This window comes from Falco punctatus (assembly GCF_963210335.1).
Source record: "Falco punctatus genome assembly, chromosome: 10".
NCBI lineage: Eukaryota > Metazoa > Chordata > Aves > Falconiformes > Falconidae > Falco > Falco punctatus.
The window spans coordinates 24,354,608-24,380,599 of record NC_137590.1 but is presented as its reverse complement, the minus strand read 5'-3'; the positions used below and the strand labels follow the sequence as shown (position 1 = coordinate 24,380,599).

Below are 25,992 nucleotides of genomic sequence, written 5' to 3'. Positions count from 1 at the left end.
TATTAATGTTGTGGCAACAGTTTTGTGTTCTTTGCCTATTTAGTTCATGGTTTGAATGCCTGCATTTACAGTTAATTTAAAAAGGCTTCCAGTATTTAGTCCTGGGGAAGCTTCTAAAACTTGGCACTCTTAGCAAAATGTTTCTCCATCAGACTGACTTCCTAGGAACTTTAGGGCATTAGCAAAACCTCAGTGTCTTACTGTAAGCAAACTTTCTGAAACTGGAACCTCTCTGTCCTAATGTAACAACAGACAAATAGAATTCTAACCACTATTTTTCCTGAAACGCACACTGTCTGATGCATATAAGCAGGAGTAAAACTTAATAAAATGATAATTTAAAATGTGTCCTGAAATGTTTTAGTGGATAGTTATTTCAAACACTAGAATGGAAGCTTATTCTTGTATTTAAGAATATAAGCTGTCAGCAAATCTTTAAAAGAAAGTTTTGGTCTCAATTTTGGGTTGTGATGACTAGAAAATATATTTTTTGAAAGAAAGACATGTTAAGTCTCTTAAGTAGAAGAACAATATAGTAGTTAGGAAACCAAAGTTAAAGAGTAATCACATCAATAAAGCATAGCATTGTTGATAGCATCACAGAGTCCATATCGGAAATGGTTCATAAATAACTTCCTTGCTTGTTACCAAAAAAATGCTATCAGGTCTCGGAGAAAAATGTCTTTGTTGAATTAGGTCTGTATTATTTGGGGTTGAGGTAAAAATTATTTGGGGAAAACACAGGCGGTGTTTTACTACCCTTTCTATTTCACTGCTCATTGAGGATATTCTGAATTAGCTTAACGTTTAGATTACAATCTAACTGCTGTGTCTCAACAACTTGCTGTGCTTCCCCTGGTGAATGCTGACTGTCAATTAGGCTAAGACTACGTATGAGAAAATAATGTATTTTGCATTTTAACTACATGTCAAGTAGTCCTCTCAGGCTTGAGTTTTTCCATGTCTGTGTTTCTTCAGACCTGAAAAAAGAATACAATTGTAATTGTTCATGTAATTGTCCAGGCATCTTTTTCCGTAAGCGGTTTAGCTTGAATTAACCTCCTTTTATTGTTTATGCATTGTTGGTTAAGATGTTGCATATTTGTTGAAGCATAATAGTTTAAGCATTGTTCTTTGTGAAACTGAGCCCTTGAGAGAGGAATAAATGTTTGCTTAGTTTTTTCCAATGGTTCTATTATTGAATTAAGTTCTGGCAACATAGAATAGATTTGTGGCCTATATATTAGCATCTAATTTACTTGCTACTTGCACACAAGTAGCTTTGGTGCTACCCACTCCATCTGCCCAGAAGAGCTCTAGGTCTCGTGTTAGTCCTGAAAACCTTTTCTGTCTCCTCACAACTATCATTTGTATCTTCTAATGGGGCATCATCTCATGTAGCTGTGCATGAGGAATCCATCATATGGGTATGTCTAGTTCCAAAGTGTGCACAAAAAACTGGTGCTGAGATCACCCTTCAGCCTTTGACTGCTCTTCTTCAATGAGGGTTTTGTTTGGACCTTTGCCCCAAGACATCTGATTTCTGTGGGCATCAGGGAATTGGCATTCTTAAAGTTTCTTGCTTATGGCAAACTGGGTTGCAACTGGGCAATGAGGTCAGAATTAAATGGGCTGGGAAGTGGTGAGCAGTCAAGGAAACGGCTACAATCACTTAAGCTTTGCTTTTTGTAAGAAAGCAGATGCAGGGCGTGTGTGGAATAATGCAATACGTATGTGGCTTTAATCAGTTTTCCTCCTCTTCAAAGAATTTTTATGGAACAGCTAAAATGCCGTAAGTGTTAACACATGAGAGAGAACTAAAGAAGCATTCAGATTAAGGAGTTAAAACTAACTTACTTTGAGGCAAAAACAGAATGGAATTTCAGAAGAAATATTTATCAACAATGTTATATGAATACCATAGTTAATGGCTGAGTAACTTGTAGCAGTTTAAAAAGCAGGAGCTCTTTTTGCAGTTTAGTTGCTCGTAGGAATGGAGTAGGCAATGCAGAAAGGGGAAATGTGATGCTGCGGCTACCAAATGAAATGGGGCCAACCCTTAAGCATTTTAAAGATAATAGGCTTTACTTAATTTTTTTTTAATTTGCACTGAAAGTTAAATATAGAAGCACTTGGATTTGACAGCCCTTTCCTACTCTTCATTTGTTTAAGAAAAAGTATATATCCTTTTTTGTTATTAACTACTTCAGTCACCAATAGCCTAGCCATTTGAACAGTGGTCTCTGTCTTAAAATGATTCTCTTCTACTGAAAACTTGAATAAAAGAAAGGTTTCTTTTTGCCTCTTACTTTGGCGATTACCATCATTGCCACCTGCTTGGGGGGGGGGGGGGGGGGGGACTATGATACTTCCAAACCCCAGTATAAACCAGGATGAATGGGAATGGCCAGTTACTGCTGCATTGCTTGCTTTGTTATTTTTAAGGGTGGGGGTTTTACTGAAGAGCTTTTTTTCCCACAGTTGATACATTGAGATGACAGGATCCAAGTAACTTCTTTCCTCTTTTCCAAAACATTCTTGTATTTGCAATGTCAAATAATTTTTTTAGTCTAAGTGATTCTATGACCTTCCTTTTACGAGAGTCTCTCCCTCCTGCATAGTGTTTGCTAGGAAAAAAAATGGCTGTGACCGGGGGGCAGCTGTAGATTACTGTTAGTACCATCTTAAATGAAGAGTTGTGTCATGATAATGTGATCATTTTCAATACTCTTACTCTTCAATTCCCTGTTGTCATGTGTCATATCTTACTTGTGATTACTTGTAGCATCTCTGGGATTAACTATATCAGCCTATGCAGATTTGTAATACTTTGAGTGCCACAGAACAAATGCTACCATCTGGACAATGCTGCAATAGAAATAATTTCAATGATCAAATGAATATGTAAAAGAAATAAATACTGTTAGTAGGAATTTCTGTTAATAAACATTTTAACAGAGGAGGATAAAAAGCAAGACTTAAGTGGTAGATATAGGTTAATGTGCTAACCATTGATACCTATGTTACACAGGTACAAATTTTGGCACGCCATCACAAGAAATGAATACAAATACACAACAAACAACAAGATATACAGTACCACTACAGAAAAAAACCAGGCGGAAGCTGATGGGCTCTCCAGTCACAGCTCAAACTCCTGATGCATCCAAGCCCTCCAGTCTCTATCATCTGGAGGATTCTCTTACCAAGGAGGTCCGCCCTATTGTCTATACACCAGAATTTTGCAGAAAACCAGTACAAAGCTACTGTACGCAGGCTGTGGTAAAGAAAGCTTTGCACCTTGCAGGCCTTCAAGAAGCTGATGCAAGTAATATAGGTATGCCAGTGAAAAAGACAAGTATTATGGACTATACATGTGATGTCCCAAAGTGCGATGAAGCTGACATTGACTCAACAGTAATTATCTGTGAAGGGACAGGTGAAACAACTGAAACATCTGCTGACTCGTCCATGAAGGAGTCGCAGCCATGCAGCGATGTCTTTCTAAAAAGGTATTTTCCATTTGCATGGGCAAGGAATGTTACCCAAGCGATTTAATCCTGTTAATTTTCACAGCTGAGTTTTTTCTATTGGTGTCAGTTTTATCTGTAAAACCAACATTTTGAAAATAAAATCCTCCATTTTAGTCGGCATCAGATTCAATTTTGCCATTATTTAAAATCAGTGGTATGTTGATGATGACAGATGAAGTTGAAAACTTATCCTGTGTTACAAGATATGTACCGAAAATACAACACTACTGAAATTTTGTGATGCTTCAGGCAAGTTAGGTTTTCTCAGCTGTACTTTTCTGGTCTGTAAAATGAATCCTTAACCTCCTGGACATTGAGAGATACCATCGTTAAAGGGGCCATATATGCATGAAATTCTGCAAAGCTGCCTTAAGTAATATTATTGAAACATTTCCAGTATTTTTTTCAATGTAACATTTATTTACAACTTCGCTTGACTTCTAACCAGAATAGATTTTACAAAATATAATTCCTTTATTTCAGGCTTGATCTCTTTTCCTTAAAAAAAAATAATCATTCTTCAGCACTTGAGAAGCCCTCGTATATGGCGATGACTTCTGCTGCTGAGAGAAAAAGAAAGGTATTAAGGTAAGTTTAAACTAACTCTTCTATACAATGAGTTTGTATTCATTTTTTATGTTCTCACTTTAGCTTCGGTGTTACATTTCAAATCTGAAAACCTCTTATGCAAGTCATCTGGGCCTATATATGAGAAGTTCTGAGTCAAATATGTTTGGCAATTCTTTTTTTTTTTTTTTCTTCCTGGCAAGCTGCATAGAATCGATTTTACTCTTTGTTTAGGAACTCTGTTTTATCAAGTGCAAATAATATGGTGTCTCCTGTATCTTCTGTCTAATCAAAATAGAAAGATGACCTATAATTCTGAAAAGAGAAATTCTATCATCAATTAAAAATCACTATTTTTTTTGAAAATGTTATGCCTTTGCTGAAAGACATTAGAAACTACCAAAATAGAAAGTGAAGAAAACATTTAATAATACTTTAGTGGCCAGTGCCTTTGTTTTTCTAATAATTCATGTCCAGTCTCAGTTACTATGACTTCATTCTTGTGCTCTGCTCTGGGAAGAACTCCCTCTTCTGTTTTACGATCTCAAAAGAGCCTTGTTAGTAGAAGATCTGAAACTGAATAGATGCTAAGTGGAATTGTATTCTTGTTTGGTTTAGTTAATCCTTAAATACATTAACAATCAGCCTACTACTGAAAAAAGAATTTTTTCTTTTTTTTTCTTCTTTTTTGAAAAGCAAAAGTTGATACCTTTTTAAAATCATACTATGAGTCACCTGTTGCTAGACAGTGAGTAGAGCTGCTACCTCATAAGTCTTCTAAAGACTGTTTCAAGGTTGTTGTAACAAATTCTATAGAAAGATCACAGGATACGGAAGAAACTTAAGCATTTTTTTGGTTTATTAGCATCTTTGAGATAGCAAATCTTCCTAGATCATAGATATACCTGATCCAATTTAATGTTCCTGTTCTAATTGTCGTTTGTTATTTTTCTAAACTGTTTTTCTAAGATGAGGAATAAACTGTATTGCTCTGGGATGAGAAAAGAAGCTCACCTCACACTTCCCATTTTTCAAAAGCTTGATCATGAATTTGGCAAAATAAATCACTTGCTCTCTGAAACTGGGCTAATTTGCTAGTTTTTCTTAGGGAGAGGCATGGGAACTTTTGGAGCCTGATTTATCTTACCTTAAGGTAAATGTTCTAAGGTAGACTTTAGGAGTACTGTTTTTGTAATCATTGTGTAATGATTTCCAAACTTATGTGCTTTTCTCTTCCCAAAAGACTAACTTTCTGCTCTTTTATCTCTTTCCTTCCATGTCTCAAGCATGTATTTCCCAGTTTCAGGGTTAGAATAAAATCCCAGGAAAATTGCACAACTTTTATTCCTTTTTGGGGGATTATTTCTTTTGTCTCAGACTGCAAACACGGTAAACAAAAATTCTTTATGGTTTTGTCTAGTAGTTTGTGATGAAGAGAGGGACTGAAAGCTGCTTATTTGCTCTTACTTCTCAGATAGCACCTACTTTCATTTCTCTTAGCTTTTTCTCCTTTTTCTCTCCCACACTTCTCCTGTTTGAAGTAGTTCAGTCATTCATCTACTAACATTAGAATAACAATATAAATTGCAGGCATATTCTACACATTAGAAATATAATTTGAAACAGTCGTATGGCTAGGACAAGGGATAAAAGACAAGTCAGCCACAATAGAGCGGCTGCTTTTACTAAACAGGATTATGTTCTTATTGGCATAAGTCCTCTTACAAGAAACATGCATTAATAGGACTGGCACAAAACAGGTCTTAGTCTTTACAGATTGCTATATATTTCCATTTAGGCAGACAGTTATTATTAAGAACAGTAGTGTAAGTTAGGGGGCTATAAAGTGAGAATAATACAATATTGTTAGGGGAATGCAAAAAAGCATAGGAACTTGGGCCATAAATAGAATTAGCTTGTTAATGAGGCTGTCTTACAGAGTGGAATTGGGGAAGCTAGCAGGGCAAGTGTCAAAGGGTGAGATCAGATAGGTTTATAACTTTCACTGTAGATCTAAAGTCCATCATATAAAAGGCTATAAAGTATAGAGGGTTTGTCTCAATGAATTTGAAGCTATAACAGCTTTTTTGCAGCTTAGCTGAGAAGTATTCTCTGCTATGAAGCCACCTCCTCCAACTGTGTTGGAGGCCATAGAAAAATTATTGTAGAAATAAAAAAAAGGTAGTTTTTTCAATAAACACAGCTTGGTCATTTCAAGGATTTCATACATGAATTAAGATTGTTTCTTAGTACAGTTTGTGTGCAAAGGCCACCAAACCGGCTTCTGTAGTTTCCAAAAAAACTGTAGGATATCAGTTTGCGTTCTAACATAAGTGACAACATTAGTTCTTATTTCCACTGTTGAAATATTCTCGTAAATTTTTAAAAAGGAAAACGGGGAATAATATCCATATATATACATCATAAATAAATTAGCTTATTCTTTGCGTTCCATTACGAATTACCAGGACTGGATAATAACGTTGAATGTATTTCTACATTGCAAGGGCTAAACAACTGTAATATAGCTTAATCACTTTAACTGAAAGCAAGCTCTTTTCTGTCTGTTTTTCCAGTTCTTCATCAAACACTGCATTAGGCAGCCTGCAAGACCCTGTTTCTGCAAAACGCATTCGGCAAGATGTTTTGATGAGCTATAGATCTCTAAGAGTACCCAAAATGGCAGGTAAGTGTCAAAGGCTGGATGTGTGACACGGCACTGTTAACTGTGATTGTACAGGAGGTTCAAAATTAAGGTTGATATTCAAGGTTTTGTCAATTTAATATCGTGTGTTGCTGTGATCAGTACTAAGCTATTGGTTTGAATAGTAAATCTATTGATAACCAAAAAAATCTGAATCTCTAAGCAGTTACCTCGATGGTATCTAATAAAAACTCAATATTACGACAAGCTGGTTGGAAAAACCTTTTCCCAAGAGTTACGGTCTTCCACCAGAAATTCCACCAAAAATTTGTGTACTTGTTGAGAAGTTTGATGAACTTTATGACCAATTTTATCTTTGCCAAGTGTGGTTTATCAAGAAATAAAATCCTCTAGTGATTTCCATACCTGTCTTTAACTTTTTGCTTTGTTTTATGGCACTATACTGTTTTTAAATTTTTGTGTTGTTTTATAACACTGTGCTGACTTGGTTTCACAGGTGTTTTTTCTCAGAGATCTGTTACTTAAACTTTGGGGCTATTTTGGGCCAACACAATAAAAGATTTTTTTCTCAGCTAAAGCCATATTTAGGAAGTCTTTTGCTTCTAACAAATTGCTAATAATAATACTGTCAGGTGGTACTCTGTGAAAGCCTGCTACAATTACGTGGCTTCTCTCTGAGGTATATAAATCTTTACTGTAACATATTTGGTTACAAATAATTTTTTAGTAGATGTGCACAAAGGTCTTCTGTTCACAACCTTCTAAAAACCTCTGCCTTTTCCTAGTGCATGGAACGAAGTTACCTGGCACCTGCAGCAGGTTATAATGCATGGAATACTTAAAACTTTTCCTTTTATCTCTATGCACTTGTTGCTTTTCTCTGTGTTCAGAAATGTGCTTAATGATGTTTGTGCAACTTCTTGGGCAGTTTAGAGGCAATCAAAGATGGCTTAAAGTTTTAGTCTGCTGTTTTTATGAAATAGTCCAGCTGCATAGCTTTTCCCACTGGCGTAGGCGATATGCCAGTTTTACAGCACATACGTGTTTATGTAAGAGCTGATGTGAGGGAGCAAGTACATATGAATACGTATTCTCCATTCATGAGAAATGTTGAAGTTCTGTTACATTAAACTTACTGAGAAGTGTAGATATGAGGCTAAACATAGTCTAACCAGTAGTTACTGGTTAGTTAGTCAAAGTTCATACACAGTTACCTCAGTATCAATTTCTACTAATAAAGACTGGGTTACAAAGTTAGCAAAATCAATCACTACTCTGATATTATTAAGAAACTGTGTAATGAAGCACCACATTCTACCTGAAGGGAGCTTGTAGGCAGAGGGTGTCAGTCTCTTACCCCAGATAATAAGCGAGAGGGAAAGAGGAAACGGTCTCAGGTTGTGCTGGAGGAGGTTTGGATTGGCTATTAGGAAAAAATTCATCACAGAAAAGGTGGTGAAGCATTGAAACAGGCTGCCCAGGGTGGCGATGGAATCGCCATCCCCAGAGGTGTTTCAAAAATGCATAGATGTGGTGCTTAGGGACGTGGTTTAGGGATGGACTTGGCAGTCCAGGGTTAATGGCTGGCCTTGATGATCTCAAAGGTCTTTTCTAACCTAAATGATTCTATGATTCTGCAACACAGAAGAGATTTTTGATTCTTCAGAGTTCAACTGAAAGTAAAATTTTATCTTCAAAACCATGCGTTGCAGGAGAAGAATGAAATATGACTAAATACCTAAGGGAAAGAGCTGCTTTCCAATTAAATAGACAAAGCTTTCGCTAGTGAGTGTGTTAATTTTTCAATACTGTTGTATAAAAATAGTAAGTGTTAATAAAATTTTAACATATTTCTACATTTTTATATAGACCACTGTGCCTTTTTAATAGCATTTTATGTCAATTGAGCATCTAATCATTGGACTTTCTAGGCAATCAGCACACTGGATCACTGAGCTTAGAGTGATTATGGTTTTGCATATCAAAATTAAGCTTTCAGTAAGGACAAGTAGTACTTCTAAAAGTTCTTAGACATGCTTTGAGAAGGACATCCAGGTAGGCCAAATTGTGCTTATGTGTATTGAATGAGTGTCTCCTATTTGTTAATAATATTTCTTTCTTCACTAGGAATTAAATCAAGGAAGTGCAAGCAAGAACAGAATGTGCCAAGAAACCTACTGAAGAAGCCTTTCTGAAGGAAATATATCGTTGGGTGTTAACATGAAGTCTTTTGCTATGCGTTTGTAAGGAAAAAAAAAAAATAGGATTTCGCTTTCAGTCTGTCCATATTTCAAGCAGGATTGATGGATAGCAAATGAGAACAGGGTGATCTTAGTTTCCCTCTTGTGAGTTGTTTTGTGTTAAAGGTGTCTCTTAGTAATGCACTATTTGAGAGAGAACCATTCTTGGAAATAAAAGGATTTTGTTAAATGCTGTAAGAAGTTCTCTTCTTGTCTCCTGTTAAAGTTTACAAATGTGTTTTGTATATTAACAAGTTAAAGACACTTCATTTGGACTCTGGAATGCAGAAGGGCACAGTGTAACTATTGCTATAATCTTTGTGAATATTTCCCTGTGTTTGACTAACAGATCAATATTTCAGACAATGCAAGTCTTTAAGGGGATCAATGGTGCTGTAATTTCTACATGCTACTCTAAATTGCTTACCTACAGTCAGTCTTACTTCTCTGAGAACATTGTGATACAGAAGTTAGAAAATTTGTTTTGAACTGCTAAATTATTTTCACTGAAATGTCCTAATGTTAAAATTGTTTTTCATTTGGAAGAAAGTCAAAAATGTTAATGTTAAAATGTATTCATGCTTAGCACTAGGATGCCAGTTTATTCCTAGATATGCTATCATGGATAGATTCTACCCGTGTACTACCAGGAGGCAGAAAAATATTTACAAAAAGTGTTTTTAATGAAGTACTAGATCTAAATCTTTTTAGCCTTTGTATTCTTAGTCTGTTCCTTCGTTGTAAATGTTTATTTTTCAGGTTTTTTAATTTGGTTGTTAATAGGATTATTATGTTAGTTTGAATAAATATTTAGTCTTGATGACCAATGTAATGTGAATTGAACTTCTAGAAATAAATGCACTTTTTTGCCTCTTCTATTATGAAAAATGTCTGCATTAACTTTTACAAGTATTGTAAGTACATGTGGTTCATATTGTATCTACTGATAAATTATGAATATTCAGAGACATAGTAGTTACATATAGTTGTATTGTAGCCTTGACAGCCTGCCAACCCTTAGGTTCTAGCGTGTTTGGTTTGTGCAAATGTAAGTGTATACATGAATTTCCCCAAACTAAGGAGAACTAGAGAAAGAAATCCAGTAACTGGTTTCAGTGGTTTCAAATGACTGAAGCAAAGAGCTTGCAACCCGATCAGTTAAGCAACGCTAAGTACGCTGCAGAAGAGTGTTCTGGCTTTCAGCAGTAGTAATGGGTTCAAAAGAGCTTCAGAGCTTTCCTGTGACAGCAAGGAACTGGACTCCATGATCTAATAGCTTTTATCAAATTTGTTCCTAAAATTGTTTCAGTATTCCAAATGTTTATATTTTTATTTTTGTTATTTGTAGTCTTTGGTATTTAGACAAACTAATATAAAACTTCTTCCCTGTTATATCCTCCTAGTTAACAAATGTTGACATGTTTATTCTTGACACATTAAAGAGGTGTTTTTCAGAAAGCTTCAGAAGAGGGATAGTGGTAACTGCCTGTGTAAGCTTCCAGGACCACTTTTCAGAGGAGCAGACAACGTTGCAGAGGCTGGCCATCAGGCAAGTTCAAAAAGAAAAAGGAATGATTCCCTGAGAAATAAGCATTGATGGTTAAAAATAATGAGATGAGAAAAACTAAATCCTCCTATTTGCATTCTAAAGGGAGTACAGGTGATACAGTTGGGGTGAGCATAGGGTCACTCTGATAGCCTAATGAGGACTGAGAAAATATTGGCCCTGGAAAAGGCTTGTATGAACAAAGTCCTAAACATCACAAAAGCCTAAAAACTAGAATTTGGGACTTGACCACATCTCAGCAAGGTGATACAAGTATCTTCAGTAGAATGAAATAGGGGGAAAAAATCATTTTAATGTCTCCCTAATCACAATAAGCAACAAGATCTTGGAATTAATTTCAGTTTAGGATTTTGGCACCTGGCACAGCTAAAATTGTCAAGATAATATGTTTTTGGTATATGGGATTTCTTTCATATTCCCAGCATTTAATATAAAATGTGCACAGGGAGCTGCTTTTGTTCATACTGCTTCACATCTGCAAGAGGCATGTTGGGCTTTGCTTATAGATGTAGTTGTAATGTGCATTGCTCCAATGGCATGTAAGACTTCCACACAAATGTTCCTAGCAATTCTGAAAGGTTTTTAGACTAGATAGTGCATGAAACATTCTGATACTCAAAACACAGAACTGATGGGATCTCATCTTTTCTTAATGTGTTTTGCATGCCCCTGAGTGGAATTGATTAGATTGATTTGCAACGCTTCCAGGGACCAAAAAAAAAAGTATGTTGAGAAACTGAACACACAGAGATAAGTGACTCCTGTTCCTATCTGCTAACCAGATGTTGATTATAAGTTTGTTAGCTAGGTATGTATTTACCATTCATAACTAGCATAAATTAAATGTTTCCAGAAGTCATAACAGATTGAAGCAGGATTTTCATATTTCAGATTGCTGTTAATTACTCTTCTGCTCTATTAATTGTACATTTATTGTTACATACTATGAACAGACTTCATAAGCAGAAGGTGCTTCAGAGCACATTCCACGCATAGCGCTTAGACAGAATTTTGCAGTGCCCAATAAGTTTTTTGTCAGATTGCTGGTTTCTTCTTAGACAGAAAGCAAAGAGGTTTTGGGAAGCAGAGAGGAGGTATGATATAACTCGATTTCGCTTTCTTGCCAGTCTACATTTCTTGTTACCTGTTGGCCTACCTTTACAAACTAATTGAAGTAACAGTATTTTTCCAAAGTATACATATAATTGATTTCACTCTGTTATACCATGCGGTGTCACATTGTGCCAGATGGGATGTAACGGAATATTGCACAACATAACATGACTCGGGCTGAGTAAAGAACTCTATTTGGATGAATTTAACCTTGTTTAGGGTAAGGGGGGGAAAAAAGCAACAGTAGTTTCAAACTAAATTAATTTGAAGAAAACATTGTGCTCCTTAACTAGTCTAAATTCTGACATCTTGGATACCTAATACTTCATAGGTACCAAGTGAATCATACTTGCTGTGTGAGATGCATGACAACTTTTGTATGTTTGGGCATATACATGGCAGGAGCAGTACTGATCTTGGCTCACTTTGTTTTGTTATTTAATACAGATACCTAGTTTATTTAAAACAAATATTAGCCTTAGTCAAAAATTTAGCCTAATATTCATGGCTTTATCTAATTAATAGACCATTAATGAGTACAGTGCTGCATATCGGCATTGTGGAAAGCAGTCCCTTATACACAAATGTCTGTATTTTGAAAAGGTCATGCTCAATTATGGGAGTTAAAAAAACTTAGAAAATCTGTTGATAGATAAATTGCAATGATGTGGTATCTAGTATATTTTGGAGAAAGGTAAGAAGGAAAGTATTTCATAACGTTAATTCTTTCCAAAAGTTTGTCTTTAGAATATTTCTGAGTATGTTCTGCATTACAGATCTCAAGTCTCTCTTGAAAATATGTCATTGCCATCATACCCTTGGTGTGTGTATAGTTGAATGTGAATGGTATTGTCTTCATCATGGTAGTCTTCATGATGGTGTTATGAGCGCCCTTGCATAGCTCAAATAGACTTGTAAAATACTTGGTATTGAAATTGCCATTGCTCTTTCCGTCAAACTAAAGCAGTTGTGAAACCCTCAGTTCCTAAAAATATTGGTGTATACATGGGTGTATGTTGTCCAACCTTTCTTTAGCAAAAAAAAAAAGTTCCTTTTTGAATGGTCTACATGAGGACTATATCATCTCCTAATATGTCTTATTTTTTCCTCTGAAAGTGATTGCAATCAACAGGGTTCCCCATGTTTTATGTCTAGCTGTTGTGCTGCTTTGGTTGAACCCCTGTTAGTACAGGCTGGGTTCCTGGTCCCTGGCCAGGCTTTCAGGACAGCTTGCTACTATCAGCTTTTCAAAAAAGATCACTGCAGACAGTTTTACCAAGAGGTCCAAATTTCCCATGACCAAATGGGCAGGAGACTTTTCTGAGAAGCAATTTGTTGCAAGTGTGAAAAGGATGTCAAAGATCTTGTCCTGCTGGGAAATCCTTAGAAAAACAGACAAAGGCTGTAGGGTATAATTTGTTCTGTGACTCATCTACTTGCTTATTGTCATTGCAGAAAAGTGAGTTTGTAGGAGCTATGTGAAGCATAGGCTTGGGAGGCCGTGAGCATTTGTTACTGGGGATGGAGTTCGATGCAGGAGAAAGAAATACACGCGAGAATGAGAACGATGTTGTCAGCAAGGCTATAGAGGCTGAGCTGTTCATACTGGACTCATTATGTCTTCATAGCCTTATGCAAAACATGTTTTTTATGACTAATTCCACACAAGTACCATATATTTCAGTCGTTCCTTTTGAGTAACTACTTTAACCTTACGTATAGCTCTGCATGGCTATGCTTCAGTGTATTTGTGCCAAATGCCAGGGCAAGTTGAACGATGATCATGTCTATTGATATTTTTTTTTGTAGAATTGTAAGAAGCTTTGCTACCCTGTTAGTGAACAAAGACTCATGCAAACTTTTATTTGGAGACACCTAGTTTTCTAGAAGTTATAGGAAAGAGTAAGATTACATGCCAAAATAAATTGTATCCACTGTTCTGTCAAACTAGCAAAGCATGAGAACTTGACTGGGTTATTAGAAGGCCTTTGTAGTGGTAGGAGAAGTCTTCATAGCAGCCTGAAGGTTGATGAGGCATCTGCTTACTAAGACAAATATTTTGGGATATCCTCTACTGAGGCAGCTGAGTCTCTTGCACCTGCAAGTCTTGTTACTTTGGCTGCAGAAGATAGCAGGTAGCATTTGGAAGCCTGACAACATCATGCAAAAATAAAGATTTAAGTTAGCAAATTGGTCCACCTTGAAAATCATTTGGACTCCTCAGTAGTTTTATTTCGCTTTGATTGGCTTTCTTAAAATGTGTGTCTGTAAAGAGGCATGAGGAAATTGGTTTTAACAACTAGAGAAAATAAATGTTAGAAAATTCACCCGCTAGAAGTATAAGATATGTAGTCTTCCCTGCAGGAAGATTCAAGAGCTGCCTTAATAGAGAGTAGATGTATAATGGTAAATGGCCCGTTTTATTTCTCTACTATGGAGTGCTCTTGGGAGAACTATTCCCTATGTCCCTGTTGCTTTAAGTTTAATTGTGCTATACATATTAGGTCTTAAGGTTTTATGTAGCATGACTATTGTACGTCTAAGTTCTACAAGGGAATGACTGAATGTAACATTTACTAGAAGCTACAGTAAAGCAAAGCAAGCTTTAAAGTGTGTAACTGAAACAATTTTCATTTTGTGGTTTGAATTTTTGGCCTACTTCATTGCTGGCATTGTTTTTAAATGAATACCTGTAGTTATATTTCACAAAGTATTACAGTATGGTGATGAAAACACTGTTTTCCCAGCCAGCTAGCAAATGCACTTAGAGGCTACTGTACTTCGCATTTCATTGAAGTAGTTCGTTCATTTATTTAAAGATGTCTTCAAAAAGAAAAGATATTCAGATAAACTAACTTTGAGTGTTATAGTGGTTCTGTATACTGAAGGAGACTGGAAAACCAGTCAATGAGTTAACCATATGGTTAACATGAACTTCAATGCAAATATGTTTAAATAGCTAAATCTCTAGTGTTCATCCCAGCCTGCATCAGGACAGCGACATAAGGGAAAACACCATAGTAATTAGTCTTAACTGTGTGTAGGTAAAATAATGTCAGGAGTAAGAGGAAAAAAAGCCCAAAATAGTCAAAGAGTATTTAACTGGGGAAGGGAAAACTAAAACTGAGGTAAACATTTAAAAATAGAGGCAGATAAATTGTGAAGTTGTTCCCCTGAGGGAACAACCTTTGTGGGGAACAACCTATCAAATCAACCTTTGTGGGGAAGGTCGGAGAAAAAGCAAATACTGAAAAACCCAAATAAAGGACACAGAAGTCAAAACGTGTACTCTTTGATATTGGAAGTAAAAATGAGGGAGCTGTGTGTATAATGGGGGGAGGGGAGAAAATTTTAAATGCAAAAGTTTTAAAATAATTTGTTAAAAGTGGAAGTTAAGTACTTTTCTACCTGTGTAAGGGCTGACTCATAATGGTTCAGTAAAAAAATAGTCAAGGAGGAAAAGCAGTGGTAGAGATCTTAAAGGAGGTGGATATCATCTTTCTGTAGATGGAAGTAATGTCTTGCAAATCTATTGGATTATAGACTGAGTTTATGGGGCTGCTTAATATAGTCCACTTAAATTTCAAAAAGGCTGTCAGAAGGTACCTATTACAAAAACAAAGCTGCCTTTGAGCAAAGGAGGGGTGGGTATCCATATGAGAGTTAAGTGCTTTAAAAGTCATGAACAAAGGGTGGAAACAAATGGTCAGTTCTCAGAATAAAGATTACTGGTGCAGTGCAGGTAAGTGTGCATAGGGTTTAATACATTCACAGATGATTTCAAGAAAGGGTTCTAAAGTAAACTGACAAAATTGTAGATACTGAATTATTCAGGCAGTTGAAACAAAAGCTGACTATGAAGAGTTGTAGGAGCATCTCAGCTACTCAGTGGCTGGGCAATAAAATAACAGATAAAACTGAATGTCAATGTATGCAAAGTAATGCACAAGAAGGAAAACAACCCAAACTGTACATACATGACGATCGGTTCTCAAATAGATACTATGACTCAGGAAAGGGATCTTGGAGTTATTGTAAAAATACCATGAAAACATCAGCTATGTAGTCAAAATCACAAGCAAATTAATAGAGAACAAATCATTATGCAAATCCTTGGCATGCCTGCATCTTAGTGTTGTCCTACACATTTCAACTAAATACAGTAGAACTACAAAAGGTATAAAGAAGGATGAGAGGAGTGATTTAAGTGCCGAACACCCTGAATACAAGGACTGATTAAATAGAATGGGACACTTCAGCCTAGAAAGTAGGTGATTGAGGAGTTATGATAAAGTCGTATGAAACAGCAAGTCATGAAAAAAGGGACTAGGCAACAATTATTCACTGTTTCTTACTGTATGAGAACTAAAGGGCAGGTACAAAACACATGAAAGTTCTTCCCTGCATAGCACATTTTATGACAGCAAGCTCTGTAACTTAAAATTGATGGGTGCCAAAAACTTTGAAGTCAGAAGTGATTAGGCAAACCTGTGGAAGAGAAGCAAGAACACAGAGGCTGGTTCAGCAGTTGCTCAGAGCACTAAGCAGGTAGGCAAGCAGAAGGGTAAGTTCAGTGTTGTTCGTAGGTTTGGTGCCGATATTTCCATTAGTATCTGCTAAGGGGTGCTGCCAGAAAGAGGAGATTGGGCTCACTGGACTTATAACTCTAGTACGGCTATTGTGAGTTTTTTCTTAATATCTTAGGTGTTTTATACTAAGAGGCCGGTCTTCCTGACACCCTGTGTAGTCAACAGAGAGGGTGGAAGATACTCTCTTCCAGAAGGCAGTTTGGAATGGCAACTGGCTTGAATTCCTTAGGCAATATGCTCACCTTCTTCGTGGAGGACCTTCAAGACTAGCACTCTGGATAAACTTTGTTAGGCAGATCAACTGCCGGACGAAAGAAACTGTCATGGTGAAAGTTACATTCCAAATTTTTGGTTGATCTGCTCTGGACCTCAGATTCCCCAGTGCCTATCTTCTGTTCTGGTAGTAGGAACTCGGCTAGTTAAACATCCCATTGGATTTCTTTATAAAGAATTGTGTAAAATAGAAACCATGCCAGAACTGAAGTATCTAATCGGACTGCTATTACCATACATGGCGCAGCTCCTGTGTCTATTATGTAAATGCTTTGCGTGCATGTTGTGTTGCTTAGAGATGGTTCTTAGGGGCTCCTTGTGCTCAGTCACGATGCACCTCTGCAGAGCACCCTGCTTTGCTGCCTAATCAGATTTTATTTTCTTCTCTCTCTCTGTTACCCAGCGGCACAGGGTGGGGGCATGGCTGTTAGTAACGAGTCCTCTCGCTGATGTGGTTTATTACAGTGATGAAGATACAACTATTTTTTTGCAGTATTTAGTTTATTGGAAAATAAGCTTTCAGGCTGTTTGAGATGACTGATCATGGGCTTGGATTTAATGGTGATAGCTATAGCTAGAGTACAAATTTGAACCAAACGTACAACTTATGCTTTTGATGGTGAATTGGGGAGAGGCTCTTTGGCTGCAAAGTATTTCTTGTATCTAAAAAATTTTTGATAAAACAAATTGTCCAGTTTCACATTTTGGGGGGTGGGAGAGAAAGGAAGATAAACATATGCTTGGTTTTTAACATCATTTCTCTCATTGTTACTGTACATGTAATACTGATAAAAGTTGAAGTCTACTCCCAATAAAGCCAATAGAGAAACTGTCACATATTTCCCACAGACTGAGTTTTCAGTCCCTGGCTTTAGATGACTACTTTTTCTTTTGACCCGTTACTTTACATTACGTGTTGATGATTGCTGTGATCAACCATACAGGCCTATGCCAAAAAAGCATTTTGACTTGTGTCTGGCACAGGTATTTTGCTCTGTATGTTGTCTAAGCATGTAGCATGTGCCCCATGAGCATGGTATCATTTTTTAATTCCTTTTCTCTTCCTTCTTGACAACATAGCCTAGTTTGCTCCCGTGAGGTCTCTAGAGGCACTGGTGACAAAATACTGAAATGGCAGCTGAAACCAGATGTAGAAAGTTAGCTTGTAGAAATATAAATTAACTTTGCTTTAAGTATTTTCTTAAATGTATTATTTAGCAATTGAATTGCGGTAGACTGTCTGAAAATGCAGCCTGATTTTCTGAGGTTCCCCTTCATTCTTTCCCTCTGCATCTGAGGATGTATGAGATACTGTTTTACAGTTCTCATGCTATATGTAAAAAGGCAATCACAAAAGTGCTGGTGTTTATTTTAACGCATCTGTGTAGGTGTATTCATGTCGGTAACAGCATTTGTGTGTCTGAGTGGCCTTAGGCCCTTTGGAAGGTTTCCTGTGCATGACTGTTCCAGCAGAAAATGGAACTGCTAAGCTTGAAATTTAGACATTGGGGAAGTCTTCTGCAGAGGAATAGCATCTTACATAGTCTTTAGTTTAAACAGATGATATGTATTATTTTTTCTTCAATATCTAGCCTTCTTGGTGCACAGGCTGGAGTTGCTTGAGTCATAGCCTGGAGTTATTCAGTGAAGCAGATAGAGCTTTGCAGGAAATTTCATTTCTTGTGCAAGGTGGAAGGGATCTTGTGAATTGCACAAAGGGATAAAAAGAGTACTTTTTAAATTTTTGGCTCAAGTGAGGTAAGTATTATATCTAAGCCTCACAGTTCCATTATGGCAGTGGTCATTCAAAACACACTTTTCCAAGTCTCTTCATTTTCTGAGTGCTCAGTTTGAGACAATCGAGGCTTGATCTTGAAAAATGTTGAACATGTGCAACATTTTGCATTCACAACAGAAACCGAGGTAAATCAGGCTCTTTGCTCTGAGCATATAAAAAGGCTTTAAAAAACCTTAGCTTTTGGGAAACTCAGGTCCTTAGACTTTAAAAATTGGCAAACAAAATTGGCTGACACTTCTGAACATTTTGGCTTTTATCTTAAATATTCCATTTCCCTTGTGTAAAATAGTGATAAAAATATCCTCTTACTTCAAAAGGGTGTTGAGGGGGATCAGTTCATTAATGTTTTCAAAGAATTCAGATGCTGTAGTGAAAGCACCAAACAAAATCCCATAAGGAAATTAATAATTCTGTATTCATTGTAGGCTTTGGGTGATGGTAAGTCAATAAGACATAAGATTATATACTGCATGAAAAGGGTATTGAAAGGTTTTTTTTTAGTATTCTTCCCTTCAATGAATGCCGTCTGCCCAAGGCACTCAGGAGCTGTGCACGGGGAAGGCATCTGCTCCGTAAGAAGTGAGCACTCAGAGACAAATTTGTGTTGCAGCCTTAGAAAGGTAATTCTCGTTGACCTTTACACATCTTCTTTGTATACAATTGAGTTAATGCTATTAATGCATCTTGTCAAGCAATTGAAATAGAGATGTATCTGTTTAATGACCCACAGAGAGAATCCTGTTGATATCTTCTTAAGAGCAGCCCTATGCTTTTTTAACCTAACATGTTGCATTTTGGGTATCTGGCAGAGAGCTTTACACAGCACAGCAACTGGGAGGAAAAAAAGTCAGAAAACAACATGGCAAATGCATTATAATTGCTATCGTGAATCCGAGGATCCTGTCAAATCAGCTAATCGGAGGATTTTGTGATTTGGAAACTAATTTGTTCCATGGAATAAAAATAAAGCTGCTCAGAATTGTTCAAACTATTCAAAGCTTTGAGCTGTAAACATTTAAGCAGGAATGCCAGTTAACAGCTGAGCTGAAATCACAAAGGTGTTAACGTTGGAAGGGGAAATCAGAAGGCTAATAGAAACCTAGAGGTGGATGAAACAAAATGACACGGTTTCTGTAACCTTATTCAACATCTCCACTAAAGGTGTAAACTTGAGTAGTGAAAAATGGAAGAAGACATTAAAATGAATTAAAAATTATAGGTATTATCAATCCATGTGGCCAGCACATGTTCTGGTTGAAGGAGTGGAGCTGCAGGAGCTCGGTTTGGCACAAAGTAGAGGTAGGACAAGCAGGTGGGTGAACACAACCCTTAGTGGGAAGCACAGCGCATTAGAGCCAGTGGTGACAACTGTGCAGCAAGTTGAGTGTTGTTAAGAAAATATGTTGGTAAGTCAGATAAATGATATTTATGTCACAGTAACTGGCACTTCAAGGGACCTTCTGGAATATAGACAGGTAAAGAGAGAAGATGACAGTATAGGGACATATAGTCAATCTCAAAAAAAAAAAAAAACAAACAGAACAAAACAAAAAACAAATCTAAACAAAAAAAAAGATGTCATTAAAATGAAGATGTCAAAACAGTCATTCATATGCAAATTTAAGATTAATTTTTTGAACTATTACTTTATGTGATCTAGCCAACTCAGGGTGCTCAAAACTGACTTGAGAACTTAGGAAACGGGCATTTACTGGGCATTTTGAGAGGTTCAAGTACTGCTGTGTGTTCGTGAAGACTGGGAGCCATCAGAAGAAGGAAGACATGATGCTGGGTGGGTGATGCTATGTTGTGGGCAGAACAAATGGATTTTTCATCTGTAAGGCAGGTGCTAAGGAGTGTGAGGAATGATATTTGCATCTGCCAATTTCCAGTAATACAGATGTCAAAAAACAAAATCAAACAGAAAACCAAACGAAAAACAAAAGAAACCCTGAAACCAAGGGAAGTGTTTTGTTGTGGTGGTATTTATGTTTCATAGATTCAATTTTTTATTCCGTGAAGACAAAGTATGTGTTCTCAATTGTACACTCCACAAGAAAAATAGCGGTACAATGCATCCCTGCCAAAATTCACCACCAATTGTAGTACTAAATGAGTAAAAAAGAAAGTCAAAGTGAGTTGTTAGTTTATATTCCTCATTGGGAGCTTAATTTTTTTAAGTCAATTTTTACTAAACTATCTTACAAACAGCCTAGCCAAAACAAAGCTCTTAACTCTTACTTACTAAAGGAAGCCTTAAGCAGAAAAAAGAACATACTTCCCAGATGCTGCTCACTTTTGCAAAGAGAATTAGACCGCATAAGACTCTGCCCCTACAGGCTCACACACAAGTAGTCCTTTTGCTCTCGTCATCATTACTAGAAGTGTTTTAGCGTGTCTTTTCCACATTACACAATATTAATTACCCAGAGACTTTTTTAGACAGGCTTTACTTAATTCATGTGAAGTGACATCAAGTAACAAATAAACACTGAAACGTGATACCCAATAAATTCAATCAAGGTAATGAAAAGGGTTGTGAACAATAACAATCAGAGAATGAAATTGTATTGTTTAAAACTACGTGCAGTAAATTAGTGGCACTACTGCAGATCTTTAAGCATAACTTAAAGAGTAGATTTGGAACAGTGACAATCTGCTTCTGAAATTGCGGGGGGGGGATGGAGCAGGGTTAAATATGTCATTCCTTGATTCAGTTACATCCACAAGGTAATGAAGCAAGAGATCAGAAAAGACCACCAGCCTACCACTGAATATTTTTTTAAACACATAATTTTTAAAAAGCATGGGTGGTAAAACAAAGAAATAACACAAACAGTTGGATGGGGCTTCTGGGAAGAATGGAGGTGATAAACTGGCCAACTGTTCCTACAGCCGCACAGTGTACACTGACACTAACAACGTTACTGCTGTTGACAGATACTACTCCGAGAAGGTGTTAATGCTTTCAGGCATATGCTAAGCTATTAACCCATGCTGCTTCCTTTTTATCCTTTAGAAATTCACAGCAAATTCTGATCTGTTTATGGCAACAGAATCTGCTTTCTCCTTTAACTAGACTTTATTTTTTTAATTGAAAATATTAATTGTTACTGGGAGAAAACAGTTTAAATTCCTGCTTTTGCTTGATAAATCAAAGGCATACTCTCAAATCTTCATTTTGGTCTCTAGGAGGAAGCTTCTTCATGCAAGCAGACAGGAGTTCTCAGCTACTCTGCTGCTCGCTTGATTTTCTCCGTAGGCACGAGCTAACAAAGGTTAGTTAAGGCCACTGTGCAGCATTCTGCTCGCTGCCCTTGCAGCCTGTGTTGGACCATGAGCAATGCTGTATTCCGATCTCTCTTACGTCTAGACAGATATTCATAATGAAATAGATGTCTGGATAATGAAGTAGACTATCATGGTCCTAATGGGATTGAAGCCTACAGAGGCTGGAAAAAGAGCAACTTGCACTGTACCCTCCACGGCTGCTGAGTTTCACAGGTAAGCTGAGCGCGGGCCGTCAGGCGGGCTTCGCCTTATCAACTCACCTTCTCCCCACATGCTCAGCCCCGCTTGACCTGACTTGTACTCTCTCAAGTCTCGGCTTTGCAGAGGGCTGCACAAGCTTGTTGACTGAGATAATCAGGAGAAGCTTATACCACACTTAATCTTAACCAAATTCTCCATAACATAGGGGTTTTCAGAATCCAGTTTCAGTCCCTTAAATATTGTGTGCCAGCTGATCTTGTAATGAACGATGGAACATATATTTACTTGTGTATTTCTATGTTTCTTGCCGTGTAGAAATCCTTTCCAATTAAAGTAGGAGTAACTGTAGTTCCCACAGGCTATTGTCTTAAGTTTCAAGAGTTTCTTGAAATAGTAAATCAGATTGGGAAAATAGTAAATCAGTTTGGCTAGTGCTTGTGAGTACTCGCAGTGGCAAGAAGCAGGGGGGAGAGCATGGGCATAGGCAGTTGCTTTTGGTTCTTAACAAAGTTGGACAGCTAAAGAGTGTGTCACTAGTGTCAGAAACAGCCTACAAGGTGTCTGCTGCCTTTGAGCTTCTCGTAGTCAGAGTATGACAAAACCGCTGCACAACAGAACTGCAGCGAGACAGCAGAAGTCACGGGCTTTCACACTCATTCTCGTTAAATGATTGATTTGTACTTCGTATTTTAAGAGAAACTGAAAGCTTTAGGAGTTTGGAAATTTTAAAAATAAATAATGGAAACTTTGGGTGTTTCCCTAGTGGTTTTTTTAGGATGTAGCATCAGGGTACCTGATTCATTTGGTCGTCTTGAGCAGAGCCCAGAGGCACGGTGCGCCTGACCCTGCCTGCGCTGAGCAGAACCTCCAAGTCAACAGACCTCCCAGTAACTCCGCAAAGTTAAATAATGTTCGTAGGTCGCTCGTGTTTAAACTTTCACTGCTCAGTGTTCCCCAAGTAGCTACTCTGTATGAGTGTAGAAAACTTACAAATGTATTCAGCAAGCATACATTATGCATTTTCCCTTGTAACTGATGACCTTTCATAACATACCTGTGTGTTGGGCATTCATCAGTTGTAATGTGATCTATAACTCATGTAAATGTATCTCTACAAAACCCATTAAATAATATATGGACTCGTTGAAAAAAGTACAACAGAAGGAGGAGATACGAATTAATGGCCGCCTTTTCCTTCTTTTTTTACCAAGGTAAAATTGTAATTTGTCAATATTTCTCATATTCATTTATAAAATTATTTTTTAAATTAAAATATTTTTTAATATTAATTTGCCCAAAAGTAAATGTTCAACACATTGGAGTTTATAAAAATATTTTAAAATATTCACAAATATAGCTATAGCCCTACAAAAATGTAAAATTAAGGCAATAACAGAAAGGAGAAATTTCAGATGCTTTGAATTTAAATAGGTTTTCAGAAATTACTGTTTGGGTTTTTTTGATGAGTCCACAATGTTTGCATATAGAAGAGCATGCATTGTGCATTGCGTGCACATAAACGTGCGTACCATAAACGTGTACATAAAGACAGGAACCTTTTTGAAATCTTCAGCTTTACTAATAGCATTTCAGTCAATAGAACTGTTTACATTGGCTGAAATAGCCACTATATTTAATAGGGCGATACAGCGATGTGATTTTTCTGATAAGAAATATCACTAAAAAAACCACAACAAAATGATATTTACATTTTGGTCTACCTTTAGAGGCAAGAAAATATTTCATTTTGGACATGTAGGTAAGAATAGCATGCATTGAGCTTTAGGAAAAAATATAGCAGTGAAACTTAGGTATTTGTATTAACAGTGATTTAATCCTTTACTCCAAGTTGTCCTGCTCTTTGGTGTGCATATAGAATAACTGTGATAGGCTTTTATGATCTGCTTTTTTCTAAAACTGTACATATATTGTTAGAGTATATTTGTAAAATAAACTGACTTACATGTGTTTAGGCTTTAGCAATGTATAATTAGTTTGAAGATATCACACACATGTAAAATTATATGCTAACATTCCTGCCAGAAAATTAATTCATTAACACTTGTTCAAAGCAGGAATTAATTTAGTTCGTTTTGTGGAGAATAAAAGAACCTTGAATAGAATCTGTAAGTTAAAACTTCTATTTCTTTTTAAATTCAGAACCAGTCTTTTCAATGCAGAACAGAAAGACAAGGATAAGGTAAGCAGGAAGCATAAACTACGGAAGAAGAAAAATATGAACTGCTGCATAACGGTACAGGTGAAAACCACGGCAAAACGAACCAATGTAAGTTCAGCTCTAGCGGGACTGATGTTTCCAGCTGCCATAATGGTAAAAGTTGTTGCCTGCGTTAACAGTTTTTGTACATCTACAATGGGGTGTGCAGGCTTACTTCTTGTAAATTAACTGTATTTAATAGCATTGATTTAATGGTGACATAATGGTTTGTTCTACTCTACAGAAACTTCTATGGCCATATTTGTCTCATTATTTTAACTAGAGAAAATAATGTCCAGACTCAGCGGGGGCAGTTACTTTAGTTGTGCAGAATAGCTGCAGTGAGCAGGGTTAAAGGGAACATGGAAAAAACTTTTGCAAGTGTGACATGGTTTTGTTTACCTCCTGGATTTCTTTTGATGAAAGTATTTCTCATGGTCATTAAGCAAGGCATTCATAGAACTGAGAGTAAAATCAGGTATCTCTTTCAAAATAATCTTCTTACGTGTTCAAATCTAATTTTTCATTAGCACTGCAATTTCTTTATTTGACCATAATGAAAAAAACATTTTTTTAAAAAAAGATAATTTTTGATGAAGTTAGCTTTTCAATGAAGACTATTTAACCTCTGCTGTGTCGTCTTGTCTGTACTGGGAAGTATTTTAGAGGGTGCCCCAGTTGTCTAATCTTCAGTCCATATATGAACACAGTTTATCAGGAATTTTAACGTGAGTCTACTGGATCTTTCCCCTTAGGAGAGAAAAAAGGGCTCATTTCTTGATTTCCTAGCTGCTAGTCTGGGAACCTTACAGCATGCTGGTATGCATGTAAATGGCTGATACTGTGTAAGTACACTGCTTCGGTCTGGTCTAATACCGCTCCTTGCCTACTCTGATTAGAGTATTTGATAGTCATCAATAAATACTCGATAGCGTGTCAATAAAATTGACACTTTCTTGTATCTGTACTCTAATAAATCTTACAGATAAACACTAACTTTTAACAGGGTATTGGGTCAGCCCGTTACTTTTAACTTGGGGGTGAGATTGCAGAACGAATTTAAGAATAAAAAGGGATTTTATAATAGCTGCTGTTTGCAGCTGGGAGATGGGCAGCTGATGCAGTTGCGTGTAGGTTAACAGCGTTTCTTCCTGTCTGAGGGATGCAGCACATGCACTTCTTCCCCAGTAACTGCACTTTGCAGAAATCAGTGTATCACAGACAGCTATAACGTGCGAACTACAGTGGTTATGTGAATGTTGCTATTTTGGATCTTACTAAGAATCAAGTTTTTAAGTTCCTGATCTTTAAATGATCGAATGATTCAGTCTCTTTGATCAGTGGATGGGGCAGCAGCTGAGAACTTGCCTGATGGGATTTCTGTTTCTGGCTCTGTTATTGGACTGTGTGATTTAGGGATAAATAACATGACTTTGTTTTACCATATCTTCCTTAATGACCCTCTCCTTATGAGTTGGGAGATGGGGGGGGGGGGGGGGGGGGGGGGGGGAGTGATTTTTTTTGAAAGGAAGAGAGAGAGAGCATTGTCTGCCTGTTTCTGAGGCTGAAATGTTCTAAGCAAGCCCCAAAGTATATTACCTGCTATAAACTTCTTACTAAAATGAAATAATAAATACTTTCTGCTCCCCTCATGTGGAGCCCTTATTAATGTAAATAAAATGACATGTACATACATGTGATTTCTGGAGGTGAAACATGCCCTGCTGAAGCTAATGAAGATCCATAGAAGACTGGACGTTTAATGTAACAATTATGCATTTTTGTAATTTATTTAGTAAAAAAAGGAGTGGAAGTATTCTTCTTGTGCTTTTATTTCTATTTAGAGGTCTCTTGTCCATTTGACAGAAGCTGTACCGCCACAAGGTGCTGTTACTCCCTTACTGATGTCACCCTGCAGCTACATTATGGCCTGTGCA

General features: G+C 36.9%; 2 protein-coding genes across 2 annotated transcripts in view; one reads left to right on the top strand and one right to left on the bottom strand.

The window, feature by feature from the left end:
* The window catches only part of KIF18A (kinesin family member 18A), a 41,791-nt gene extending 31,910 nt beyond the window's left edge, over positions 1-9,881 (top strand). The window contains 5 exon segments of the mRNA XM_080405290.1: positions 3,032-3,512; positions 4,017-4,121; positions 6,677-6,786; positions 8,893-8,945; positions 8,947-9,881. Of these exon segments, the coding sequence (XP_080261416.1) occupies positions 3,032-3,512; positions 4,017-4,121; positions 6,677-6,786; positions 8,893-8,945; positions 8,947-9,012 (815 nt within the window). The 3' untranslated portion in view covers positions 9,013-9,881.
* The window catches only part of METTL15 (methyltransferase 15, mitochondrial 12S rRNA N4-cytidine), a 188,221-nt gene that overhangs the window by 132,537 nt on the left and 29,692 nt on the right, over positions 1-25,992 (bottom strand). The gene's annotated exons all lie outside the window — the stretch shown is intronic.